Source organism: Ictalurus furcatus, chromosome 11 (assembly GCF_023375685.1).
Source record: "Ictalurus furcatus strain D&B chromosome 11, Billie_1.0, whole genome shotgun sequence".
NCBI classification, from domain to species: Eukaryota; Metazoa; Chordata; class Actinopteri; order Siluriformes; family Ictaluridae; genus Ictalurus; species Ictalurus furcatus.
Window position 1 is genome coordinate 2651082 of NC_071265.1, and position 26419 is coordinate 2677500.

Here is a 26419-nt window from a genome sequence, read left to right on the forward strand (position 1 = left end):
GATGGAACTGGAAATGCTAATATGCTAACTCGTTTCCGGGTTTTGGCATTACAAAATGGCGTCATATACCTGGCTGTGTAATATTTATATATAAAAAAAAAATAACCACCAAAATGAGATGTTCAATAAAGATATTTTATTTACTCATTTCACATGCACATTTTATTCAAGTTGAGCATGCATTAAAAATATTTATTACTGTTGCTCAGCTATAAGCCCCACCCACTCTTAGCCTAAAATTGTACATTCCAAGGGTAACACAGAATAAACATGACAAAAACATATTCATTTATTTATTTACACTATTGCACAACAGGATTTTACCAAGCCAACATTAACAACATCATTTGCAACAGTTGATGCACTTTTGACTTTTTTTAAAAAAAAATCTCACAGCAACGAGAAAAACAAAACAGGCCCAAAACTTCAGTACAGTAAACAAGGCTCTGTTCGTGGGATTTATGGATCTAATAGATGTACCAGATACTAAAAACCGAACATGAGAATGATCCCAGAAACCTTGAATCTTTGAATTCTTTTACCTTCAACAAAAGCAAAAATAAAAGTAGTAGAATATCAGTCAGGCGTTCACCATATTGGAACGCATGACCATGGAAAGTGTTAGTGTTGGTGTTGGTGTGTGTGTGTGGGTGTGTGTGTGTTTAGTGATCATGAAACTCGAAAACACAGGTCCTGGATCAAACTTGTAAAGAAGAACCCTCAGGAAATGTCAATCGCACTGACATTTTATGCACATTTTGCACATCGAGGAAAAGAACTTCAAAATGGCATCTCTATTAGAGACAGAGAGAAAAGGGAAGAAAAAAAAATAATAAGATAAATATTATACGTATTAATTCAAATGCAAGAAATACAGTTTCCATTTAGTTTAACTTTATGGCGAACTGTATATAATTATAACTATACTTTTATTCAAGTTATCATACAAGTACGTATACAAGTTCACATCCAGATCCCAATATCATTCCATAATTATGTTTGTTTGTTTTTTACCAAACCAAAGTGAACACACCTTGCAAAAGGGATGTACGAGAGTCCGTACCTGCAAACGAAAATACGCAGACTGTTGTAAAGCAGCTCATCCTGTTATAATGCCGCGATAAACATTATGAGCCAGTAATCTGTTCACACGCTTACCAAGCAAACGCAATGGCTTGCAAAATAACAAACAGCAACGTCAGGGCGAAAATCTTCCACTGTGGGAAAGACGAACCGTCATTTAAAAGATGTTTAAAAAAATTCCACACACAAATCGGAGCACATCTTCTTCCTGACCAACTAAAAATCATCTCAGATACTTGCACCAAATTTATCAGTCCAAGCTCAAGCTATTTTATAGATATAAATAAAGAAGTAACTCACCCAAAACGCCGCACAGAGCGTCAGCACCAGGCACACCTACGGACAAAATACAAATCAACTCCAGATCTATAATGATTTCAAACATCTTACAGAGACTTGTTTATTTAAACAAAACTAACAATCCTGCGTTTTATCGACTTCAATAAACTTGATCTACCTCAGAGTTCCTTGACTGACATTTTGACCAGTGGGGTTTAAGCTGTTTATTGGCCGAGGCCTAAAGTATCTGGACAATTTGCATTTGCTCCGCCCCACATGGTATTATACAGTACAATGCAAATTACAAGCATATTAGACACAATACATAAGCTTAGCAATGGTGGGAATTTTGGCTCTCTTCAGTGAGTCTGATCATTTGGCTCAACTCGCAGATTTTTTTCCAAACCAGACAAAGTTCTGACGCCCTTCTAACTAATGCAATTCCATTTCATTCCATCCGTACAGGATTTCGCAGAGCTTTTTGAGATCGTTGCGTTCCAAAACGCTCAATTTCGCCGTGACTTTTCAAAAGTTTGCAACGTGCTGAGTTTTTTGTGCGTAAAACTACTCGAATTGGCGAAGTCGCAATCGTACGGAATTGTTTTTCCCGGTCTTTCGCAGTGATGTTTGTTGGCAAACGAGGCCTCTTAGCTGTACTCACGTTCGACGCACGTGAATCGAAGAGAGCAAACTTACCGCAGATTTGCGTCGTGTGACGTCTTGGAGCAAATCTGTGGAAAATCCGCTGTAATTTTGAAAAACTGCACGCTCCTTACGAACGTCGCGACGTTTGCTTGATTTTGCGTTCATTTCTGCGATCGCAAAAATCACCACATCCTGGCGGGACTGTACGTTACTTTGGATTGTATTTTACATAAATAATTGGAAAATTCGCAAGGCACACGTTAAACGCTAAGCATGCGTTAGACTTCATGTGCTGCTGTGTCTGTGCTTCATTAAGAAGACTCGTATCCATTAAAAGTGGGGAGGGGTTTCGTCCGCTTGTTTGCGAACGTCACGTCACGACACGACACATCACTCCGGGCCGATTCACACTGGATGCTTTGCGTCAAGAAATCATTCAATTCCGTGTTAAAATGCGTTTCGGACCACTCCAGCCACGTCACAGGAGCGCTCGGCGTGCGTCAAACCCGACCTTGTGCGTCACGCCGCTTTTGTTTTACGCGTCGTGTCTATTTTTGGTCACACGCACGCATGAGTGAAGTGCAAACTCCTTAGAGTTTGTACGTGTACGCTGTGCACTTTATTTCAAAATCATAATCTATGAAAGCAACTTGTAGTTACGTAGCAAAAGTGTCCGTGTGCCATGATGCTCGTTTTACGCCAACATGCAAGCAAACAAAATAAACACAAACAAAACACACACCGGTTATTCACTGTCCCGCTGTCTCTCGTCACGTATTTAAGCGAATGGTTCTGTAATTCCAGCTGGCGGATCAATACAGACTAAATAAACTCAGTAATGAAGGCTCGAGAGTAAACAAGACTTTGCCATGCATTGCCATGTCTTTTACTTTTGGTTTTTGGGCGCTTTACATGCAGTCCTTTGCGTCAGGAGTGAATTTGGGGGTAATATGTAGCACAAATTCAACAAACAGGTCAAGTCTCTCGATATATTAGGAAAGCACAGCCGTCTGTTCTCATCTCGCTTGTTGTTGTTGTTTCAATTTAATCAGATCTTTGCTTTCAAACTCGTTCTCCCGGCAATTTCTCACCGAACGCAACAAACACGTTCTGTGCTCTTTTTCTCTTCGCAGCCAATTAGCACATAAACCTGTGACTTTTCTATCTAGACTAAACGCACAAAGGAGTACACAGGTCTACTTCACGTATTTTAGCGCCTCTCTGAGTAATACAAATTGTCTACATGTGATTTTTTTTGGTGCTTGAAAGTTTGTGAACCCTTTCATAGAGATTTTCTATATCTCTTGCGTGAATGTGACGTAAAACTTCATCGGCTTTTCACACAAATCCTAAAAGCGGACAAAGAGAACCAAATTAAAGAAAAGAGATGAGAATATTATACTTTGTCATTTATTTATTGAGGAAAAAGATTTCCAAGCTCTTTAGAGATGGTTTTGTAACCTTTCCCAGCCTGAGGAGAGTCAACAACTCTTTCTCTTTTTTTTTTTTTCCCCGAGGTCCTCAGAAATCTCCTCTGTTCGTGCCATGATACACTTCCACAAACACGTGCTGTGAAGATCAGACTCTGATAGATCCGTGTTCTTTGAATTAAACAGGACGCTCACTCACTCACACCTGATCGTCATCTCATTGAATGAAAACACCCGACTCTATCTTCACCTTCAAATGAACTGCTAATCCTAGACCTTCACATACTTTTGCCGTGCACAGATATGTAATATTGGATCATTTTCCTCAATAATAAATGACCAAGTATAATATTTTTTATCATCTGTTTAAGTGGGTTCTCGTTATCTACTTTTAGGGCTTATGTGAAAATTTGCTGATGTTTTAGGTCATATTTATGCAGAAATGTGGAAAATTCTAACGGGTTCACAAACTTTCAAGCACCACTATAGGTTGAACATTCAGTAAAATTGTCCCCATTTCAAATAGATGGTTTTTTTTGTGTGTGTGTGTGTGTGTGTGTGTGTGTGTGTGTGTATATATATATATATATATATATATATATATATATATATATATATATATATATATATATATATATATATATGTGTGTGTGTGTGTGTGTAATTTTCAATTTATTTTACAAATTTTTTGTAATTTGTAAAAGTCACTCCGACCTCTACTTCCTAACAAGCTGGGATATTAAAATAATAATAATAATAATAATAATAATAATAATAGTAATAATTTCACTGTGCTGTAATGTATGAGACAAATAAATGCTTCTCCTTCTTCTGTTGTAATATCGAGTGGGTGAGGTGAGTGTTTATTAAAACTTTTGTAAAAATCTGGCTGTTTTTTTGTTTTTTTTTAAAGAGTGTATATGAATGGGAGATTGTGTGCGAGTGTATACGCGCGAGTGTGAACGCGTGCGAGTGTGAACGCGTGTTTGTGAATGCGTGCGATTGTGTGCGAGTGTATACGAGCGAGTGTGAATGCGCGCGAGTGTATACGAGCGAGTGTGAACGCGTGCGAGTGTATACGAGCGAGTGCGAATCTGTGCGGGTGAGTGTGATTGGATGAGTGAGTGTGTGCTCTTTAAATGGGGGGTGGGGCTGCTGAAATACCCTCTAGGCTGCTCCTACATGTGAGAAAACATGAAGTGCCCCAATAGGCACCTATCCAGTGTCTGATTAGGCTCTACCGCAGGTGGAGGTGATGAAAATGAACTCACGATCATGACCACCGTGGCGACGACTCTGGTTTTGTCAAACATCCTCTTCAGCTGCTTCACCGGCCCCATCAGAAACAAGGTGCTGTAGAAGAGATCAGTCTAACTCGGTTACTTTCACTCCAACTGGACGAGTGGATCTGTAAATAAGTGCGCACTCACCTGGCTAAGGAGCAGATATTCCCCAGTGTGTAAAGGACGATAAAGAGAATCAGGCCTATCTTGGGTAAGAACAGGCAGCACACGCCCTAGCACACAGAGGAACTCCAGTTACTTCCTAATTAAATGCGTTTCCTTAACAGTCCCTTAATATACCACGAGCGGTAATGAATTCTGGATTCTGATTGGTCAGATGGTCCGTCAGTCTTTAATTTTAATCGTCTGCAAAGTGCTGTACTGTAAAAGGAATAAATTATTATTATTTTGCTTAAAATACCTTTTTTTTCCCACTTAGTACCACCCTTCAGACGCTAAATAAGAGTCTCCCAAAAGACAAAATACTCTCAATTTACACCGATCATCCTGTTCAAAAGTTTACACCCCCCTGGCTCTTAATGTATCGTGTCGCCTTCTTGAGCATCAGTGAACGTTTACACCTTTTGTCGTGAACGAGTCTCTCAGTCGTCCTCGGTGTGAAAAGATGGATCTCGACATCATCTAGTTTCTGATGGAAAGGGGGTCAAATATGCAGAAGATGCTGGAAAAGTAAAGAACGCGCAGGACCTGGAGGATTTATTCTGAAGAACAGCGGGCGGTTTAACCGCTCAGGACAAACAAGGGACTCGTGAAGAACTCTCACAGAACATAAACACAGTCGCTGATCATCCAGGTAACGACACACGGTATTAATAATCAAGGGCGTGTAAACTTTTGAACAGGGTCATTTTGACAAATTCAGCTATTGTCTTGTGGACTATATGTAAACATCAGTTATGTGAAATAGTTTATTCAGGACAGGACTAAATAAACAACAACATGGGATTTTTATGATCCGTCTTATTCTGTTAACAGTATTAAGATTTAGCAGCTTCTCCGAGGGGTGTGCAAACTTTTGGGCACAACTGAGATAGAGATAGATACACCATATAAACCACATGAGGAGCATACAGACTCACATCTCTGTAAATGTACGGTAAAGTGACCGTACTGTATATAGCCTACAAGTTCTCGCTGTAAGATTCCTGCAACCGGTGGCTGATCATTTACTGAAGAATTACAACAACAACAAAAAAAGTGTGAGTTAAAGACAACCGAGAAGAACTTCAGGCGTCTCAGGAGGACATAACAACATCTACTTATGTCCGGATTACTGTTTTGTTTTTGTTGTTGTTTATTAAATGATAAATCAGTTCCTTTTGTAAACGTTTAGATTCGACTCACGTGAAGAAAAGAAAAAAAAAGATTCATTCGGAAAGAACCGATTCGTCAGTGACTCAGCAGCTGCATATCTGAGTGCATTCTTCTTCTTCTTCTTTTTCTGTGACATTCCTCAGAGCTGGTCTGACCGGCAACACATGCCCTGCCTCATACCCCCCGAAATGTCAGAGTGAAAATCATGGTTCTTTACTTAAGCAATCAAACAAAACAAAAATACATCTCTCTGTAGATACAAACCAGAATCGAGCAGAAGATCCCGATTCCCATGCAGACAGCGAATCCTCTCACCCGTGTCCTCCATGACAGTGTGGACGCTTCATTCACTGCCTACAAAAAGTGAAAGGTTTTAGATGTACTACTCATTGGGTAAATATTGTTCTCCCCTACAGGAACCATATATGATGCCAAAACCAAATGGAATAAACAAACAAATAAATAAATAAATACAGTAAGAAATAAAAAAAAAGAGATTGTCCTTATTATAAGGACTTAACAATGGGATTTGAACTCACAACCTTTCTGTTTCATTGGCTTAAAACATGCATCAGTATGACTGGTGAATATTGAAGCAGAATAAGATGAGAGAAGCGTTCAGGAATCTTACAGGAACCTTCTCGGACCCTGGTTCCTGGTTCCTGAACTGTAGTTACACCGTGCGTCATTTTGGAAACACGGTTAATCCAATAGAAATGACTGAAATGTTAAAGATGTCTACAGCCTCGGCTACAAAGTTGTGTGACAATAAGTCATATGATGTGTTTACCTCGATTACATTCGGTGTGCTGTCAGTGTTTCCGTCTCGCCCGCTCAGCACCGCCCTTAATTTATCCATAAACCTTTAATGGATGAAACGCTCCGAGAACGCGCCGGGGTTCCTCTCTTAACGACGTCTTCTGTGAAAGCGGGACGTGTTGGAAAGCCAGCTGGATGATTATGAGGATGATGAGGATGATGATGACACGGAGTGCACGTGAAAAAGACGCCAAATCAACATGTCGCAACCACGTGGCGCCGCACAGCGGTAATTACCGGGTACTTCTCCAGGTGCGCTCTTTACCTGGGTCACAGGTTCCCGGGTCTGGTCCTGGGCCCAGATGTTCACAAGTAACCTGAATTTCTAGTATGTCGGATTAGGTCTAATCTTGGAAAATGGGGTGTTTAAAAGAGAGAGAGAGAGAGAGAGAGAGAGAGAGAGAGAGAGAGAGAGAGAGAGAAAGAGAGAGAGAGAGCGAGAGAAAGACATAAAGAGAGATAGAGAGAGAAAGAGAGAGAGAGAGAGAAAGGACTCTGAAATCAGATTAGAGATCATGTAATCCAATCTTGCTTTTTGATCTGGAGAAAACCTTCAGTATGTGTTGTTCAGAACTTTTTTTTAGGAGGATTGGGTACCTGTTATCCAAAAATAAGTAAGTAAATAAATAAATAAATAAATAAAATCAGGATGATCCTGATCCCAGCAGAAGGGTGGATTCAGGGAGGATTTAAGGGGGGGAAATGGAATAAGATTTTTAAACTGGTCAAATAATACAACATTTGTATCATATATATATATATATACGTTTATTTATATTTTTGCACTCGATTTGTTTAACCGTTACAGTGATAAAGTACAACCCTGATTCCCAAAAAGTTGGGACGCTGTGTGAAACGTCAATAAAAACAGAATACAACGATTTGCAAACCTCATAAACCTGCATGTTTACTCATAGTAGAACATAGAAAACCCATCAAATGTTTAAACGGAGGAAATGGACCGTTTTAAGGAAAAAAAAAAAAAAAGGTAGATTTGAATTCGATGGCCGCAACAAGTCTCAAAAAAGTTGGGACGGGGGGTAAGAAGAGGCTGGAAAAGTAAGTGTTAGTGAAAAGAAACAGCTGGAGGAACATTTTGCATTTATTCACATTTTACACGGCGTCCCAGTATTTTTGGAATTGGGGTTGTAGATAAAGTATATATCAAGGCTCCCGATGAACCCTTTCAGTACAGTAAAGAAGAACAAAAGATTTTGTCCCCCATGAATAATCCCCCAAACATCTGTCAACATCGAACAAAAATAATAGATTTCATTTGAAGTGTTATTTGTCACTATATATCATCTACGAGGACACAGTCATGAGATGAACATCTGCATCCTTTATTGCGCTCCACACGTAGAGCGCTCTGGAGCGTTCTTATTTATTATTATTTTATACTATTGGACATCGAGACTTTTTATGATTTAAAACATGTGTTCGAAATCTCCTCGATGTATTTGTGAGTAATGTCGATTAGTTTGTTTGTAGGAAGGGGATGTTTATATTGTTTTATTGTGCTGTAGTGACCCCATGCTGGCTAATCCAGGCTAGCCTACCTGTTCTTTACATAGCTAGTCGCGTACACTGTGATATGTAGTGTGATTTAGAGCGCTGTTATTTGGTAATCTCGGTAATGATGCTTGTATCTGGATCCGTGTGAGTTCTTATCCAGTGTTGCTTTGTAAAACCGACACAAAAGTAAGACGGATTGATGGCCTGATCATGGAGAGCAAAACATGGGCTTTTTTCTTCGAATCCCAGTTCATTCTTGATTTTTTTTAAAATTAAAAATACAATTCATTTAAATTTTTAAAACTATCATTTATTATGCTGTTATAATCACGAGGAGGCTTTAAAGTCATCTTTAAATCTAATAACACACCTCTAACAACACATATTGAGGGGTTTACTGAGTGTGATGCTAAACGTCACCACTAGATGGCGGTATTACATGGAATGAACATCTGGTGGGGTTTTTTTTGTGTTCTCATCTGTAACGAATTCTCAGATCACAATAGAAATGGCACATGTTCAGTTTAACAGCAAGGTGCAAGAATCAATTTTCAGAAACAAAACTGCATATATATATAAGAAGATATATACAGCTGTGCCCAAAAGTTTGCACACCCCTTGCAGATTCTGCTTACCCTTAATACTGTTAACAAAATAAGACGGAGCATAAAAATCCCATGTTGTTGTTTATTTAGTCCTGTCCTTGTTCTTGGTTACCAGATCCTCAGAGCCAAAGAAAGTCACCCCGGATGGGATGCCAGTTCACCGTGAACATACACGGACTTACACATTCACATACTCATTCCCACAAGTGGGTAATTTACCACAGCCAGTCCACATACCTGTACGTACCTTTTTGGACAGTGGAGGAAACCCACACAAGAACAGGTCTGCACAGACAGTAGCCTGAGCTCAGGATCAAACCCCAGGCCGTGGAGCCGTAATGTGGACCCTACTTTGCCACCCAGTAATTTTCAATTAAATCCAAGTTTATTTATATAGCGCTTCGTATAACACAATCAGCTTTACAGATACCTGGATATAGGTTTAAATTCATCCCTAATAAACAAGCCATGGCGATGGTGGCAAGGAAGAACTCCCTGGGATCACATGAGGAAGAAACCTTGAGAGAAACCCCGAGTTCTTGCATCTGCAGAACAACATTAGGTAAGATCATACGCTTTAGGAACATCATACGACTTAGGAACATTGACGCAATAATCCAATCTTCTAATCAGGAATATAAGGCTACAGTGGATAGGTGATGATTGGAAAAAGAGCAGGTGGCATTTTTTCAAGCTTGCACACCCCGGTTTCGCTGCAGCCTCAGATCCCCGTTCTCGAAGGGGTTCTCGGCAGTCGTAGCTCATCCTCCGTACGGTTCGACATGCTTTTCTGCTCACCACGGTTGTGAAGAGCGGTTCTTCTTTGAGTTGCTGTATGAGAAAGTCAGCGAAAGTTATCAGCACCGACTACTCTGTCCGTTCTCCCATGTTCTGCCCTCAGAACGCTGCATGTCTTTTTGTTTTCTGCACCATTCGGTGTAAACTCTAGACTCCGTTCTATGTGGAAATCCCAGCAGATCGACAGTTTCGGATATGATCAAACCTGACACCGAGCACCGCTCCACGCTCGAAGTCACCGAGATGTCTGACGTGAACATCGGCGGAAGCTCTTGACCTGTATCTGTATGATTTTTACGCGTCATGCGGCCGCCACGTGATCGGCTGATCGGATCGAACGCACAAGCAAGCAGATATACATCAGTTCCTAACGAAGTGGTCAGTCGACACGACCGCCGTCGTCGACAGGGCAACGTCCTCGTCGATTCAGAGCGTCGACTTTTTAAAAATTCTTCCTCGGAAATCTCCACGCGCTCTGTAGCGTTCGGCTGGAGGCACTGCACTTAATATCAGACACGACAGAATCGGTTTTTTTGTTGTTTTTTGAAGTGTTTTTATTTTTAGAGCGAAGATTTACGGCGACGTTTTTACACGACGCGTTCTCATAAACACAGCCGGCACAAAGCTACCAGTGTATAGCACAAATAACAAAAGTTAACTAACTTAACACGATTAAAAAAAAGAGAGAGGGGGAAAATTACACACATCCTTTCGTGAAAGTGTATCCGTTTTATATATATATCTATATATGTATATAAAATATCCCTGTTAAATAATACAAGGCTGTTTCGAATCCTGACTTGAAACAGTATCGGTATCTTTACAAAGTATACCGCGTATGTATGTTCATACTGTATCAATAAATACTCCACACACTGTAATTCAAGGCTCTTCCCAGATTGCACGTGATTTCTGCTCAGAAAAATCTCAACGTGATGTTATTATTCCTACTGAAATGATATCTAACATTTCTACTACTATTATAGCTATTTCTGTGTCTTATTACCGTGTGTGTGTGTGTGTGTGTGTGTGTGTGCTGTTTTTATCAGTAAACGTTCTAAATCTAACGACCTCCTTCTTTGAATCTTGAAAAAGGCTATTATTATTACCTCGGTATTTATCTTAGTGTTTGTACGATGTATTAACCACGAATGCACATACAGTATAAATATGTAGCTCACCATACACCATTGTAACAGCGTCTTTAGTTAAAACAGGATAGGTTCTTTGGTCATTTCTAACAAAGGCAAGGAATGATTGCACCACCGTTGCGAATCCAGTCGTCTCTGTCTTCCAAGGAACACTCCAGCGTTTCGGAAAAATCATAAAGTCGGTCGGCGTTGTTATCTGTAGTGTACGCGTGATTACCGCTCATTCGTAAAGCGCACATATTATGGATTTGAAACGTTCCTAATGTTGTTGTAAAGGTCTCATACGATAGATTTACACGCATCCGAGGTCAAAAAAGACTTTAACGTGCTCGTCATTTAAACCGCAGCGATACCTTTTTTCCCCCAGTGTCACAAACGACTCGTTAAATGATTCGTTCTAAATGATTCGTTCTAAACTCCTCCTTTCAGAGAGCATACTCTGCTCTGATTGGTCAGACGTCCCAGTCTGTCGCGATTGAGATCGGTCTAGCGCTGTCGGCGAGCGGCCGATGAAGACCAGAGGCGGGGCTTTTTGTTACAAACCTACGTAGGTTGGTACAGGAAGTAAAGTCTGGAATCACTAACGAGTCGATTCTCGTTTCGTTTCGTTCATCCTCACACGTTTGTCGTTCCGGTGTAATGACGATGTCAACATTTTTTGCCATGTAGTTATTAAAAAAAAAAAATGAATTGAGATCAACATCTGCCCTTAGACTTTCCATTATACGTGAGTTTTCAGTAAACAGGTTTCTTTTTTGAGTGGAGATGAAATTCTTCTAACACAGATACACTACAGATCCAGTGGATAGAGATTATGATTTTTTTTTTTAAAACTAGAGTTTTCCTTTTTAGAGAGAGACGACTAGACAGAACATAAGGGCGGCTGAAGGTGAACCGTCATCGTGGACACTCGGCGTAGTGGACCGAGCCTACAGGAAGTCAACGCTGTCCCTGGTACTGGTTTATTTGGATACGTGCTGGCCTTTTCAGGTGGCTCTCGTGCGTTTCTAAACTGAGAAAACCTGCCACAGGGGCGATAAATACTTATAAACCCTCGTCTTCAGAGTCTCCTTCTCTTTCCTGTGGTTTCAGCAGACCCATCTCCATCGGCGGAATCCTGCTGAGTTTGGAACGTACTATGCTGAGGAAAAAAAGAAGGGAAATATCGGTTAGTATATAAACTAATAGATTTTTAAGTGTTTTCAACATTTTTCTTCATACATTAGTATCATCTGATTGGGTAAAGGGCTGGAAAAAGTGATGATGTGATGCAATACATTATGAATGTTTTAATAATTAAACATCACGGGTCACTTTTCTTGAGAGCACTGTACTTGGTATAGTCGCTTTATCCACAACGCCGATTTTACTCACGATCATTGTTTCGCACCAGTTACGTCTTGTTTCTTTCCGTCCTTTATTTTCGCTACCGTTAGACGTGCTTTCATGGAGGCGTCCATGTTTTTCCCGCCAGTTTGTAGCTTGAAAATTACATCATGCAAACGACAAAACCGTTCTGCACTGAAGACTTTCATTCTGTTATTCTGCCCCCTAGTGGACATGTTTATGCTACATGCAGGTATGAACGCGGACCTCTACGGTACTTGACAGCTCATGCACGAGGCCCTCGCGTGTGCTGATAACAGACTTACCATATGACAGTGGTGTGTGCTACAGCCACGATGGCGAGAGCGAAGGCCAGGTGCCAGCTGTAACACATGGTGATGAACATTGCGTTGTTGTGATCAGACTGATCCCACTTCACCTCACTGGGTGGGTACAGCACAAAGGCAATCTGGGTAAAAGGAGAGCAGAAGGTTACACAGCTACAACAGCAACAACAAGAACGACAATCATTAGAGATGGCACTGGATCATTTTGAAGAAGAAAAAAAATTTTTTTGCAATGCCAATTATATTTTGCGAGCCTGATGGACTCCAAGGCTGACGAGAAGCAGTTGGAGCGGTCTGTCTGCCAAACCTGTTCGACTGTTCGCCGCTCACAATGAGAGGAAGGCTGGAAAGGTTCCGGCTGAGCTCCAGCCGGAGACCTATAGGACGGCCTCTCCTGCAGAGCTCCCTCCAGAGCTCCAGCCTGAGACCTGCGAGGTGATGTCACCTGCCAAGTTCCAGCCTGAGGTCTACATGGCGACCTCACCTCCAGAGCTCCAGCCTGAGACCTCCGAGGTGATGTACCCTGCCAAGCTCCACCCAGAGGTCCATATGGTGACCTGAGCTGTGTTCCTGCTAGAGGTTCTTGCTGAGTTCCTGCGACCTCCAATGCGATGTTCATGCCTGAGGCAGACGAGATGGTCTACCAAGCCCTGCTCACGCCTGAGACCGGCTAGACCATTACAAGACGTTTTTAAAATTTCACACTCGCCTAAAACCGGTCTGATATGACCTCGAGTTAATTACTTTCCGAAAATGTTTCCCATTTTTCCAATCAGTAAAGAATTTCGCGCCGCTTTAACTCTGACTGTCACCGTAGACTTCTTCTGTACGTGTTAAATAAACATCTCCTTATCGTTATCAACAATAAACGTTTCAATCTGTTTATTATTAGGCTCAGTGTATGCGGACCGTCCACGCGTTAATATACAGTAGACCCGTGAGTTTTCAAACATTTCGCCAGACCTGCCAGAACCAGCTGCCCTGCAGCAGACTGAGTGCGGCGCGTAACAGCTCCAGCAGCACGTTTCCTCTGTGGAAGACCTCCAGCAGGCAGACGAGAGCTCCTCCGAACACGGCGTACAGCAGGAGCATGTGGACGTGGACATCCAGCATCTCTCTGCCGTGCAGGTGATAAAGGAATATGAATCCTGGAAAAAAAAAAAAAAACATTTAGTCAAATGTTACACTTCCTGTTTCCCCTGAAAGAAACAGATCTAAATGTAAGATCTACAGTAGCTACCCGCAAATTTAACTAGCTCACGTTAATCGATTAATTCATCTACATCATCATTTTGTCTTTATTTGAAAGGAAGTTCCAGTGACACTTTGGACTCGCCAATCAGCCTACCGTGCATGTGTTTGGACCAGGGGAGGAAACCCCCGCAGCACAGGGAGAACATGCAAACTCCGCACACACAGGACACCAGCGTAAATCAAACCCCCGACCCTGACGGCGTGAGGCGAACGTGCTAACCGCTACGCCACCGCGTGCCTGGAGACCTATAAAGATCTGGAGCCGTGTGGACGGCTCTTCAAGAAACAAGGCGACTCTGGTGGGAAAAGCTTGTGTATAAAATAAATAAACATTTTCCCATCGCTGATAAAGATATGAGGAGAAATAAACAAATGTTATCCATTTATTTAAACCGGTTACCATAACAACCACGATTTTGCCTTATTAGCTAGCTCAGCACTGAGGTCCTGCGTAGCGCTACCGTGGTTTCATCCTGAACCGAGCTCTTCGGTAAACACCCCCCCACGAGCTAATCGTCTGTTAGCGATTTACACGCCGAGGTTCGAATTGTGTTACCTTCGTTGAAGAAAGCCAGGCCCAGCAGTAAGCGATCTAAGGCCAGAGGTGCTGCGCTGGTGCTGTGGACGGTGAGGGACGTTGCTCCGGCCAGGCCGAAGAACAGGTATATGGTCGTGTGCTGCCAGTTCATCAGTTTTTCCCAGTGCTGAGTGGACGAGTCGTACAGGTGGAGCTTCGGACCGTCCACTGTAAACTGTTCTCCTAGTATCCCTGTCTCACACACACACACACACACACACACAGTATTCAGCCATCATCTACTTTTCAGCGTAATAGATTTCCTATAAAAGTGTAAATATGTAACAGTGTAACATCTGCATAGGCCAAACCAAACAACAACAACAACAACAACAACAACATCTTTCCGGACGTGTATATTCACGTGTGTATATGCTGGCAAATACCAATCAGGCACAAATTTCCAAGTGCATTCACGATACAGCTCATTTTCTCAGAAACATGGCACGCTTATTGACTTTAAGAGAAATGAAAAAGAAAGAAATAAATAAATGTAAAAGGAGAGGCTGGCGAGAGACTGCTTTCTCTTAGCGTGTTCAAGACTTTTTTCCTGTGTCATTCCACTTTATCACACATAACTTTATTCACGGACTTTAACGTTGTGAATTCTTTATATTTGCGGATTTCCTGAGTTAATACTGATCTCTGGTGAAAATTTCACGTGAATAACCTCATTGGAAAATATAGTTCCTGAAAAAAATGTTGACGTGTCCAATACTTATCTCCCCCACTGTATATTTCTTTTACACACCTGAGCAGTTGATGGTTAAGGTGGGTGGTGCTGAGATTTGAACTCATGACCTTCTGGTCAGAAGTCCAACACCATAACCACTGAACTTACCGACAACACCGAAGAAGAGTATCGTGGCCCCTTCGATGATTTCGAGGCGGTGCTGTGTGGCTCGCGTCGTAAGCCTCGCTGCACCGGCGCTCTTGTTCCTGCGGATGGCGTACCACAGCGAGTACTTCACCGCCCACCACACACCGCTGATCAGTAACATGCTGCCAGGTAGCGCGTGGCCTTTAAAACTCCCCATGATGACTCACAGCTACCTGAAACACCAAGGAATCTGTTGGTTGCATAAATATTCACCCGCTTGGGTCAATACCACGTTCGACCGCAATTACAATCTGCTTCCTATTCTTATTAGCGAAATTGCCCGAGCACTTTCTGGTGAACACTGTTGGTGAACAGCAATTTTCATCTCTCACCACACATTCTCAATCAGACCGAGGGCCGGGGCTTTGACGGTACAATTCTAACACTAATCCACTGCAGCTTTGGCGGTATGCTTACGGTCACTGTTGTGCTGGAAAGTGAAGTGAAGCTCCGCCCCTGTCTCAAATCTGTTGTTTTCTACTACGATTGCTGTGTTTCGCAGTCGATAAAAAGTCTCCCTCCTCCACGCCACGATGCTATCACCGCCGTGCTTCACACTGAGGATGGTTATGAGCTCTAAAAAATGGAGCTTCGGACTAAATAAGTACGTGAGTGAAATATTCAAGGAGACAGGTGGATTGTTGAGCTGCGGAGGTTTTCAGGATAAAACAGAAATGAGCAAAAAATTCTACAGACTTTACGACGGAGACACGAACAAACCCTAGGTCACGAAACAACACGTACTTTAATAACTATAACACAAGCACAGTACGCTCTAATAGTGGCAAATACAACGGTGAATAGTAAAGTTATAGAAAACAAACAAATAAATAAATAAACTACTAGGATGCTTTTTAGATGCGTCTGAAAGCGACCAGGCGAAGTAACGTCAAGGAGGGAGAAAAGTCCAGGTGAAATGAAAGGCAGAGGAAAGGGCAGCGTGTGTGTGTGATTATGGTGAGAGAAAGCAATCAGACTAAATGAAGGCTTTGAAGATATTGCGTGTGTGTGTGTGTGTGTGTGTGTGTGTGTGTGGGTGTTTATGTGGTAAGGAATGTCGAAATGTTTTCATGAGGACAAAGAAATTCACCCACATGACTAACGCCTTTCAACAACTCCAAAGCTTTTTAAATGATAGTAGAGATAAGACAGAAAGAAGACGAAGAGCACTTTAGTCCCGTCCGTGGTTTCTAGAGGTGTAACGATACACCCCGGTCCGATCTGACTCACGATTCTGGCTTCGTGATTCACGATTCGATTGGATTCTCAGAATATTTTGAACACAATTTGACTGGAAACAAACTGTGACTGAAAAGAAGATACGTTTACACGGACAGCGGTAATCTCATTATTGACCTTAATCTGAATAAGACAATATTCTGATTAAGGTGTTTACATGAGTCGCTTTTAGAAGATTCCTTTCATGTTCCTGTTTTACGTGTTATAGAACGTTGAACGATTAACGGCACACGTCATTACGTCCCCACGTCACGCCGTCCGACGTTCCCTCCAGAATTTCACGTATCGACGTACAGTCGGTCTTCGTTATGGAACCGTATACCGTTTTGAGTGTTTTTATTTTTGATTTTTACGAAAGCTTCGAGTGCGGTTAATTATTTGTCGTGCTGTACGTGCGGATAGACGACTGCTTGAAGCCGTGGGCTGCGACCCAAACCGCGTACTTACCGAAATATGTGTATTTCTCCTACTATATAGCAGGTAAGTACGCGGTTTCGGACGCAGCCGTGCTCTCTCTGACCTCGTACAGTATAAACACTATAACACTGCTAATGTTAAGCGTGGAGGAAAAAAAAAGAAACAAGAAGAAGCGAAATCTCAGAACGTTCCTCTCTGATTCGGTTTTCAGAAGGACCTCTATTTCTCCATCCATCGCCATGGAGACCAGATGACTCCTGAGAGCCCTTCAGTGGAGAGCGGGCCGGCCGTCTGATTGGCCGCCATTGTAGTGTTTATTTATACTCACCGCCTGATAAATATTCACCACGTCCTTCATATGAACAGGAGCGTGTTAAATGAACAGAGATGTTGTACTAGGTCATCTCAGACGGCGTGAAGATATAAACTGGAAGACAGACACGGTCTCTGATGGGTCTGTTGGACAAATAATCACCTCTGAGTAGTATAAATACACCACGGCTATATACCAAACCAATAATGACCAAACTAGTAAGCTGTTTGTCCGTACTGCACAGTGTACTGGTGCATTCTGGGTAACAACCAAGTTGTAAATGTTGCCTACAGCAAAATTTCATCACAGGTCGACTCCATTCAACGAATTATATGACTTCTGATGGTAACCGATTACCATAAAGAAATATTTTAAGGGTTTCACAGCAACAGGTGTGAATACTTGTGCACTCACAACCTTATTATTATTATTATTATTATTATTATTATTATTTATATTTCTTGCTTGTTTGTCTACGATGTTATTAGCGTCTCATAATAGCTAGTTTGAATAACTTTTCATAGCTGCAGCTCGGAAAGTAGTTCCGGCCGTAATTCGAATCACATGTTCATATTAACGCGCACGTTCCGATACGTCATCGTTTCTATAGCGACGGCTCGTTCGCAGGGACTCGTACGACGGACGCTCCACATCACGTACAGCATGTCTAGCAACAAACTTTTTTTTTTTTTTTTTTTTTAAAGTGTTGTTATTTAGCGTTAAAAGAAAGTGATAATTGGTCGATACGATTGGTTTATAGTGAAGGAGTCTCCGGTATCAACGCTTTGTAACAGTCAGAGGGAAAAGCTGTAGCTAACGTTACGTTTTCCGACAGAGGGGTTTAACTCGCGTTGCGTTTAACGTTATAATTATAAGCGTTTATTTCGGCTTACTAACCGATGTGTCGTTCGTTGGAAATCGCTCTGGCGTAAGAGGAATAAAAGACTTCGGGAAAATAATCAAATAGCCTGTTACAGAGAGGTACGTCAACTCTGTCTCGCGTATCACACAACCTCATCGTGGATTATTTTCCTGTCCCAGCAGGACCCTGTCCTGTTTAACATCAGTTTGCGAACTATACTGATGTTTCCTAACTGTGTCAGTATTATTCTGAGTTTAAGATTCATGACATTTCAGTTCCACGGTACAAAAATGTGTTGAATTTTGGAAAATGCTGTACAAACAAACAAAAATATGGGAAAAAAAGAGTAAATATATCAGCCCCCCACCACACAAACAACCTTAACATGCTGGTGAAGTAAAAACTAAATCAAGTTCATATTTACATGTAATCATTACAGTTAATGCACAACCCCCCCCCCCCCCAGAAATTCTAATGGTTTCCACTACAAATACCATTACAACCCATCAGCTAACAATTTAAAACCATTACCGGTCCTTAATGGTTTCCACTAGACATAACATGCCACCAATAGAACCGATACCCACAGTTATTACATTACAGTTTCCATTAAGACCAATACAACTCCCATTAAAACCATTACACATTCTATGAGGGCTTCTACTGTTGTTGTTTTATCAGCAGGGACTGCTTATAATAAGATTTATCTTACAAACACGAGACTTTCAACTCTTTAATTCGTATAAATTTGATTCAATTCATGAATGAAGTGTCATAAATGACATAAATAAACACTGTTTTGTGTTTTTTTTCCCACACTTACCTTACAGACTGGAGAAGAAAGGAAGACGGATGAGTGTTTATAAAGTCTTCAGTCTTTTTTTCGCCTTTTTTTTCTTCACTTTTGAAAGGAAAACTGTTCAAACATCACGAACACCGACTTCTACATCCCACATGCTTCACACCGATTTTCCTTGCTTAGTTTTCTTCTTTCTTTCTTTCTTTCTTTTTTTTTTTTTAATAACACCCGTTATTTTTGAGTAAACCGCCCATGCAATCATCGATTGGCTCAATCCTGGACGTAACGTCACTCATCTGCGCTCTGATTGGCTGAATGGCCTGTCAATCACTCGCCGGACAGGCTTCCACGTGTGCATTTTTAGCTCGCCTGTTTTCTCTCCTCTTCAGACAGGAGAAGATTTGCTGTAAATGATTCGCCTGTGGAAAATGTTAAATATTTAGGCAACTCTGCTTTCGTGGTTTTCTTGTACACTTTTGAGGGCCTAAATGTAAACTGCAGTTTGTAAACTGCATCAGGGTGTGTTTCAAAAGTTTGTTGTGTTCAAAACTAAGCCAAACACTTAATGTAAATACTTGTAAATGTCTTAAAGTAAATAATACACTCATTCATACATACCTGACTGGAATAAAAGCTGTAATTACTTAGGGTGGGTACACAAACGCATTTTGTGTGTGTGTGTGTGTGTGTGTGTGCGTGCGTGCGTGCGTGCGTGCGTGCGTTATGTGTACGTGCACACTGTCACGACCTGGAATTTTAGTCAGCTATAGAATATACAATTCATTATAATTTTGTTCCTTATGTAGCATACCCTTTCCCTAAATGAGAATAAATGACCCCTCTATAATATGCAAATAACATTATTATTATTATTATTATTATTATTATTATTATTATTATTATTATTTGTATTTATTTATTTATTTAACCAAAATAATGTCCACTGTAATGGTTAATTAATGAGCAGAGCTAAGAACAGACAACAGTTTGAATATTTTTTTAGTTTATAAATTCAAAATGTCAGAAGTGTGTACAGTTTGCAGGGTGTAATGCATTAACAATATCTGTATCTGTATCTGGCGAGAGCTCGAACTGTTCGTATCTGTATCCGTACTCGGATGCTGCGTTCGACTTCTCTCAGAAGCTAACTGTAATGAGTGATTTATTTTCCTCCTCAAAACAGACTTGGTGGCTTGTAGTGATCAGTCTTGGTGGTTTGGAGTGACAAGTCTTGGTGGCTTGGAGTGATCAGTCTTGGTGGCTTGGAGTGACCAGTCTTGGTGGTTTGGAGTGACCAGACTTGGTGGCTTGGAGTGACCAGTCTTGGTGGCTTAGAGTGATCTGTCTTGGTGGTTTGGAGTGATCAGTCTTGGTGGCTTGTAGTGATCAGTCTTGGTGGTTTGGAGTGACCAGACTTGGTGGCTTGTAGTGATCAGTCTTGGTGGCTTGGAGTGACCAGTCCTGGTGGCTTGGAGTGATCTGTCTTGGTGGTTTGGAGTGATCAGTCTTGGTGGTTTGGAGTGATCAGTCTTGGTGGTTTGGAGTGATCAGTCTTGGTGGCTTGGAGTGATCAGTCTTGGTTGGTTGGATTGACCAGTCTTGGTGGTTTGGAGTGACCAGACTTGGTGGCTTGGAGTGATCTGTCTTGGTGGTTTGGAGTGACCAGTCTTGGTGCCTTGGAGTGTCCAGTCTTGGTGGCTTGGAGTGACCAGTCTTGGTTGGTTGGATTGACCAGTCTTGGTGGTTTGGAGTGACCAGTCTTGGTGACTTGGAAGCTTAGCACGTTTGCCTCGCGTCTCCAGGGTTGGGGGTTTGAATCCCATCTCCGCCCTGTGTGCGCGGAGTTTACAAGTTCTCCCCGTGCTTCGGGGGTTTCCTCTGGGTACCACGGTTTATGTGTATGTGTGTGTGGGGGAAATTAAAGTGAAATTTAGAGTAATAAAATATAAAGAATTGAAACCTCATCTGACATTTGAAAGCAGCTGAATTACGTGAACTGGTTTGTGCAGCATGTGTGTGTGTATGTGTGTGTGTGTGTGTGTGTGTGGGGCGACGTGTGCGGGTATCAGAGGGCAAAGCACCGTGAGGCCCCATGCACAGTCAAGAGAGCATGTACGCATAAGCAGCCAAATGTACAGACACACACACACACTCACACACACACACACACACACAAACAGGATTGGTGTATTAGCAAAAGAATACATAAAGAAAGTATTACTTTTTTACAACAACGGGTTTCACATGAGATCTTGGGGGAAACATAGTTTTTCTGTTCACTGTCCAGGGGTTCTGGGTAGTCTGGGTACACTTGGGAGTCTGCGTACCACAAGACACCATAAAACGTGTCTGAGTGGACGCATTCATTTTTCTCTTCTTTAAAAGAGACACAGTAAGGCGTGTCTGAGTGGATGCATCCATTCTCCTCTTCTTGAAGGGAGACACTGTAAGGCGTGTTTGAGTAGATGCATCCATCTTGCTCTTTTTGAGAAGAGGCCCTGTAAAGCGTGTTTGAGTGGACACCCCCATCTTTTTCTTCTTCAAAGGAGGGCCAGAGTTCTGCCTAGAAGAACCAGGATTGATGGTCTTGGATCTTGCATCTAGTCACAGAAGTGGTAGAGAACATGGTAGAGAACACATAGGCCCTTTAGTGCAATGATGCAAACAGTGACTTTCGCAGGAGGGTAAACCAAGAGAAAGATAATGGGAAATCTACAACTGCATTAAATGGTAAAACTTGGGGCCCGTTAAAGATAATGGGAAATTATGTAACTGGGATACGTGTGGAAGATTATGATTGGATGCACCCAAAAGGGAACTATGTCTGATTGGTAAAAGCTTGATATGGTGCCATGCCTGAAATGTACATAAAGAGCATTGTAACCGACGGTACTATCTCCATGTGGCATGTATCCCTTGGACCAGTTCGGGTTATTTGCTGTCTTGCTGACTGCTAAATAAACCTGCTTTGTCTGAATCCAGTCTTCGTGAGTTCTGCTGTGTTATTTCTCCTAAGAGCAAGTCAGATAGATTAATTGAGATTATAGTTTAAATTTGTGAGCTAGCAGGGTCAGTGTAGGTTGGAGAAGCAAAAACATCCTGCATGGGTTGGCACACCGTCCAGGATGTCCCCTGCCTTGTGCCCTGGGTCACCTGGGATAGTATCCTGGCTCCATCCAGGCTCTGTCAGTACTGTCAGAACTGCCGTTATAGAAACTTAATCAACGCCTTCTGACCGATCAGATCTGAGAAATCAACAGAACTGAGGTATTTAAAGGTTTATTGCTGTTGTTCTTTATTTGAACTTGAATGGGGAATTTGGAGTACTTTCACCACCGGTAAACGGGCTGAGGATTGAAACGTGCCGAATTAAATGCGTTAGAGTTCCAATAAACTCTCAAGCACCGTGGAGGGAAAACAGTGTACGCCGGACTACTCTTAATTTAAACTCGTTTATTTCCCAATGAACAGGGCGGTTGTGTTTACAGTAGGTAAACAAGTAAAAAAAAAACAAAAAACAACAAGAAACAATGGGTTAAAGTACAGTATATTGTTGAGAATAGGGTTAAATCAGAAAACTCACACCATTCAAGGTATTGCAAACAATATATACAATGAACTTATGGATATTTTTTTTTTTAAATGAACACAATCCTATTTAGTATCAGAACTGGATGCTGTAATTGTATAGAAAAAAAAATGACACAAATTTTAAACCTTTTTGACGATGTAAAAGGGCAGCAGGTTTATTAATAGTAAAAAAAAAAAAGAAAAAAGAAAAAGAGAGAGAGAGCAAGAGAAGAAGACTGGAATTTGTTATGAGGAGGAAATGAGGATAAGTAGAAAATTATCCAAATGACTTTACATAAAATTTACATAAATCCCATCATATGGAATCTGCATTTCCAGATATATATATATATATATATATATATATATATATATATATGGATACTTGCTTATTAATCTGCAGAATTGAAGGTATGTAACAGATTTAGCGACGTAACTCCAAAGGTTACATGAATATTTGCATGGAGAAAGTTACACGTATTCAGAGTTGAGTTACGTGCCAGTTTAGCTCGATTTTTGAGGGCGTGGCATTCATATTGTTAAAATCAGCTTCGCGTAGGTCACGCTAACATGGGGTTTCTCCATAAAGTCTAAACCACTGAGTTTAAACTCGAGCACTCGCCTTTAAGCCAAAAAAAAAAAAAAAAAAAACAGGGATAGAATATGCAGATCTTTTTTCCCCAAGTTTTTATTTTCTTCTTATACTAGGAATGTAGCTGAGATCCTACATCTAATCAATCCCTGACTTAATTAGTCACACCTGTACCACACAAAAGAACAGGTCTGACAAATTAAGTACCATGGAAACAGGAAACAAGAATAGGAAGCGTTACGTTTCCTATAACGTATCAGGAAAATTGGAGAACAAAAAAAAAAGCCTAAAAAGCAAGGAAGGAAAGATTTTACTGAGAAAGAATTGAGTCATGACTGTGATCTCGTATCGAAATGCTCGGTGTGTCTCAGCTCAGCGCTGTCTGCGTAGAGAACGATGTTGGCGGGGCAGGCGGTGTTCTTCCTGCTCGCTGCAGAATGGTACTTCCTTCCTGTTTTCACGCACAGTGGCAGAACTCTGGCTACGTCGACGCGCACCCTGCTCCAGCCTCCGCACCTTCACGCACACCATCAGAGAGAAAAACAAACTAAAGTCTCACAAGAATCAGGGATCTACAGCAGGGTGTGGACATTTCAGGCTAGCGAGAACTGCTAAATGTGGTAATACTGAGGAGAAAATTCTGAGGAGTTCTGTAATGGACTCCACGCTGACAATTGAACACCCATCTTATGTTGTTCTTTTGTGTAGCGTTGCTCATTAATAACACACTACGATCATGATCGATCTTATTATTAACTAATAGGATCGATGGCACGGCGTTATCTTGTAGTGTTATTCAGAAATCAAGCAGGATAACGTAACGGAGATGATAGAATAGCACTTGATGTAGAGCAAGTCATGTTTCTGCGATGAAAACGTTGATCCTGCTTTCAGCCCTGAAGGTATGGGCGAGACCGGGGTTAAACAAAAGCGGGACATGGAACCGAAAATGGACTTTTACCGTATATAAGCGTTAACGCCTGGTGTAAGTGTTTCTTTCTCTTACCTCTTTATGGAGGCGATGATGAGAACAGTGAAGTTCTTGGCCTGATCTTCCTGGTTCTCCACCTCTCCTGCGCATTTCTTCACGGCAGATCAGACAGGCGCTATCCGAATCAGTCTGCAAACGAACAAACGTCACGGCGTTAACTCTGAACGAAAACGAAACATCGTCCGGCCCCCGTCTGTGCTGCTATTGAATGCTCAGTTACAAAATGAAGATTCTGATATTTATTATCCATTTATTGTCTGTTATTATCCATGGAATGTCTGTAAAAAAGTCCTTCCCTCAACAGCCTTTTCTTTTTACTTTGTCGTAAAGTTAATACGACGACAACAACAACAACAACAACAACAATAATAACAACAAGAAAGAAAAGCACGGCTTGTCATGTTACAGAGAAACCAAAAAGCGTAAACTCCTCTGTCCTGAAGATGTCGGAAGACTTAAAGCTTTGTTTCGGACTGTTACAAACCCCTGACACTGGAGACTCCTTCCATAAACGCTAAATAAATGTCTCCTTACAGAACATAATCTCTTCACGGGAATATTTTTTAAATTACGTGGAACGTCTGCATATGTCAATTTTGTGAAATGTGATGTTCATGGGACTTTTCTATATACATTTTAGTCTCAAAGTCAGCGTGATTATCCCAGCACAAGCCTTACACAGATGTTCATACAGATGTCTGACACACACCGGCACCCACCAGTGACGGGACTCTGTGGTTGCGGAAGCGCAGCATCCTCTTGAAGGACTCCGTCAGCTCAGGGACGGTGCTGATGCGACTCTCAGCTCCGACAGCTTTATTCCCTCTGTATTCGTCCGAGGAGACGCGGCGAGCGTGAGGGTGTGACCGCACCTCCTTCTCCTCATGGCTCTTTAAGTGACTGGGAGTCGAAGGATGTTTCAGACGCATGGCCTCCAGCTGGGACTGAGATATTAAAAAATGTATTTTTAAATGTATGTAAGAAGCATAGTGGTGTCTAGCAGTACAGTGTGATTATACAGTGCTGTGATTCCTTCTGTTTTTGTGTATATCTCATACTAAATCTATGAAAGTGCATTGATAACGGGGTTCAGCTGGACTAGACACAACCAGGCCTGATTACTGCAAACCCTGTAAAGAACTTTCTCAGCAGTATGGAGTTGGTTAAAAGGTCTTACTGAGTAACACACTGTGCCAAAGTTGAAAGAAATTCCAGAGATGATGAGGAAGAAGGTGATTGAAATACATCAGTCTGGGAAGGGTTACAAAGCTATTTCAAAGGCTCTGGGACTCCAAAGAACCACACTGAGAGCCGTTATCTCCAAATGGAGAAGCTCGGCACAGTAGTGAACCTTCCCAGAAGTGGCCGACCTTCCGAAATTCCTCCAAGAGCACGGCAACGACTCATCCAGGAAGTCACAAAAGAGCCAAGGACGACATCAAAGGAACTACAGGTCTCTCTTGCATCAATAAAGGTCACTGTTGGCATGGAAGAGTGGCGAGGTGAAAACCACTGCTGACCCAGAAGAACATTAAGGCTCGTCTGGATTTTGCCAGAACACACCTTGATGATCCTCAAACCTTTTGGGAGAATGTTCTGTGGACTGATGAGTCGAAAGTGGAACTGTTTGGAAGACAGGAGTCATGTTACATCTGGCGTAAACCAAACACCGAATTCCACAAGAAGAACATCATAGCTACGGTCAAGCATGGTGGAGGCAGTGTGATGGTGTGGGGATGCTCTGCTGCTTCAGGGCCTGGGCAACTTGCAATAATTGAGGGAAACATGAAGTCTGCTCTCTACCAGAAAATCCTAAAGGAGAATATCCGGTCTTCAGTCTGTAAATTGAAACTCAAGAGTAACTGGATTGTGCAACAAGACAACGATCCGAAGCGTAGGAGTAAATCCTAGTCCTAGAAGTAAGAGAAAGACCGATCTCCAGTTATCAGGAGCGTCTGGATGCAGTTATTGCTGCTAAAGGTCGAACAACCAGATTTTAACCAGATTTTTAAGGGGGCAATTAGTTTTTCACATTGGTGATAGGTGTTGGAGAATTTTTTTTCCTTCAATAAAATAATCAGGTTGCCTTTGTTTTATGTTGTATTTAAGATCTAAAACGAGACACGAGATATGAGATATTCAGAAAAACAGAAGAAATCAGCATGGGGGCAAATACTTTTACAAAAGGAGTGTAGCTACATTCTATCTATCTATCTATCTATCTATCTATCTGTCTGTCTGTCTGTCTGTCTGTTTATCTATCTATTTATCTGTCAGTCTGTCTGTCTATCAGTCTGTCTGTCTGTTGG

The 26419-nt window shown here is 41.6% G+C and overlaps 3 protein-coding genes across 3 annotated transcripts in view; all 3 read right to left on the bottom strand.

The window, feature by feature from the left end:
• Nucleotides 1-382: 382 nt before the first annotated feature.
• sft2d2a (SFT2 domain containing 2a) lies at nt 383-7223 on the bottom strand. The gene is made up of 8 exons (XM_053636318.1): nt 6846-7223; nt 6320-6409; nt 4868-4953; nt 4709-4790; nt 1384-1419; nt 1159-1217; nt 1034-1063; nt 383-794 (listed from the first exon to the last, which is right to left on the bottom strand). Exons 1-8 carry the CDS (start codon nt 6912-6914, stop codon nt 731-733), a joined length of 516 nt encoding a protein of 171 aa, XP_053492293.1. The 5' UTR covers nt 6915-7223; the 3' UTR covers nt 383-730.
• A 3001-nt stretch (nt 7224-10224) lies between these two features.
• tmem45a (transmembrane protein 45a) lies at nt 10225-19664 on the bottom strand. Its single transcript, XM_053636853.1, has 7 exons — nt 19576-19664; nt 18982-19376; nt 15289-15500; nt 14427-14639; nt 13580-13764; nt 12596-12738; nt 10225-12084 (listed from the first exon to the last, which is right to left on the bottom strand). Exons 3-7 carry the CDS (start codon nt 15482-15484, stop codon nt 11988-11990), a joined length of 834 nt encoding a protein of 277 aa, XP_053492828.1. The 5' UTR covers nt 15485-15500; nt 18982-19376; nt 19576-19664; the 3' UTR covers nt 10225-11987.
• A 3291-nt stretch (nt 19665-22955) lies between these two features.
• Nucleotides 22956-26419, bottom strand: part of lnp1 (leukemia NUP98 fusion partner 1) — a gene marked incomplete at its 5' end in the record, with an annotated part of 4876 nt that continues 1412 nt past the window's right edge. Inside the window, 3 exons of the mRNA XM_053636975.1 lie at nt 22956-23635; nt 24126-24239; nt 24830-25054. Coding sequence (XP_053492950.1) covers nt 23492-23635; nt 24126-24239; nt 24830-25054 — 483 coding nt within the window. The remainder of the gene's footprint in view (nt 23636-24125; nt 24240-24829; nt 25055-26419) is intronic.

Excerpts from the sequence above, each read along its gene's own strand:
- sft2d2a (XM_053636318.1), bottom strand. The coding sequence starts at position 6,914 with ATGGATAAATTAAGGGCGGTGCTGAGCGGGCGAGACGGAAACACTGAC. Across the intron at positions 1,420-4,708 it reads TCGCCACGGTGGTCATGATC|GTGTGCCTGGTGCTGACGCT; the intron begins GTGAGTTCATTT and ends TTTTGTCCGTAG. Across the intron at positions 1,064-1,158 it reads CAAGCCATTGCGTTTGCTTG|GTACGGACTCTCGTACATCC; the intron begins GTAAGCGTGTGA and ends TTTCGTTTGCAG.
- tmem45a (XM_053636853.1), bottom strand. The coding sequence starts at position 15,484 with ATGGGGAGTTTTAAAGGCCACGCGCTACCTGGCAGCATGTTACTGATC. Across the intron at positions 14,640-15,288 it reads ACTCTTCTTCGGTGTTGTCG|GGATACTAGGAGAACAGTTT; the intron begins GTAAGTTCAGTG and ends TGTGTGAGACAG. Across the intron at positions 12,085-12,595 it reads GCACACACCACTGTCATATG|CATAGTACGTTCCAAACTCA; the intron begins GTAAGTCTGTTA and ends TTTTTTCCTCAG.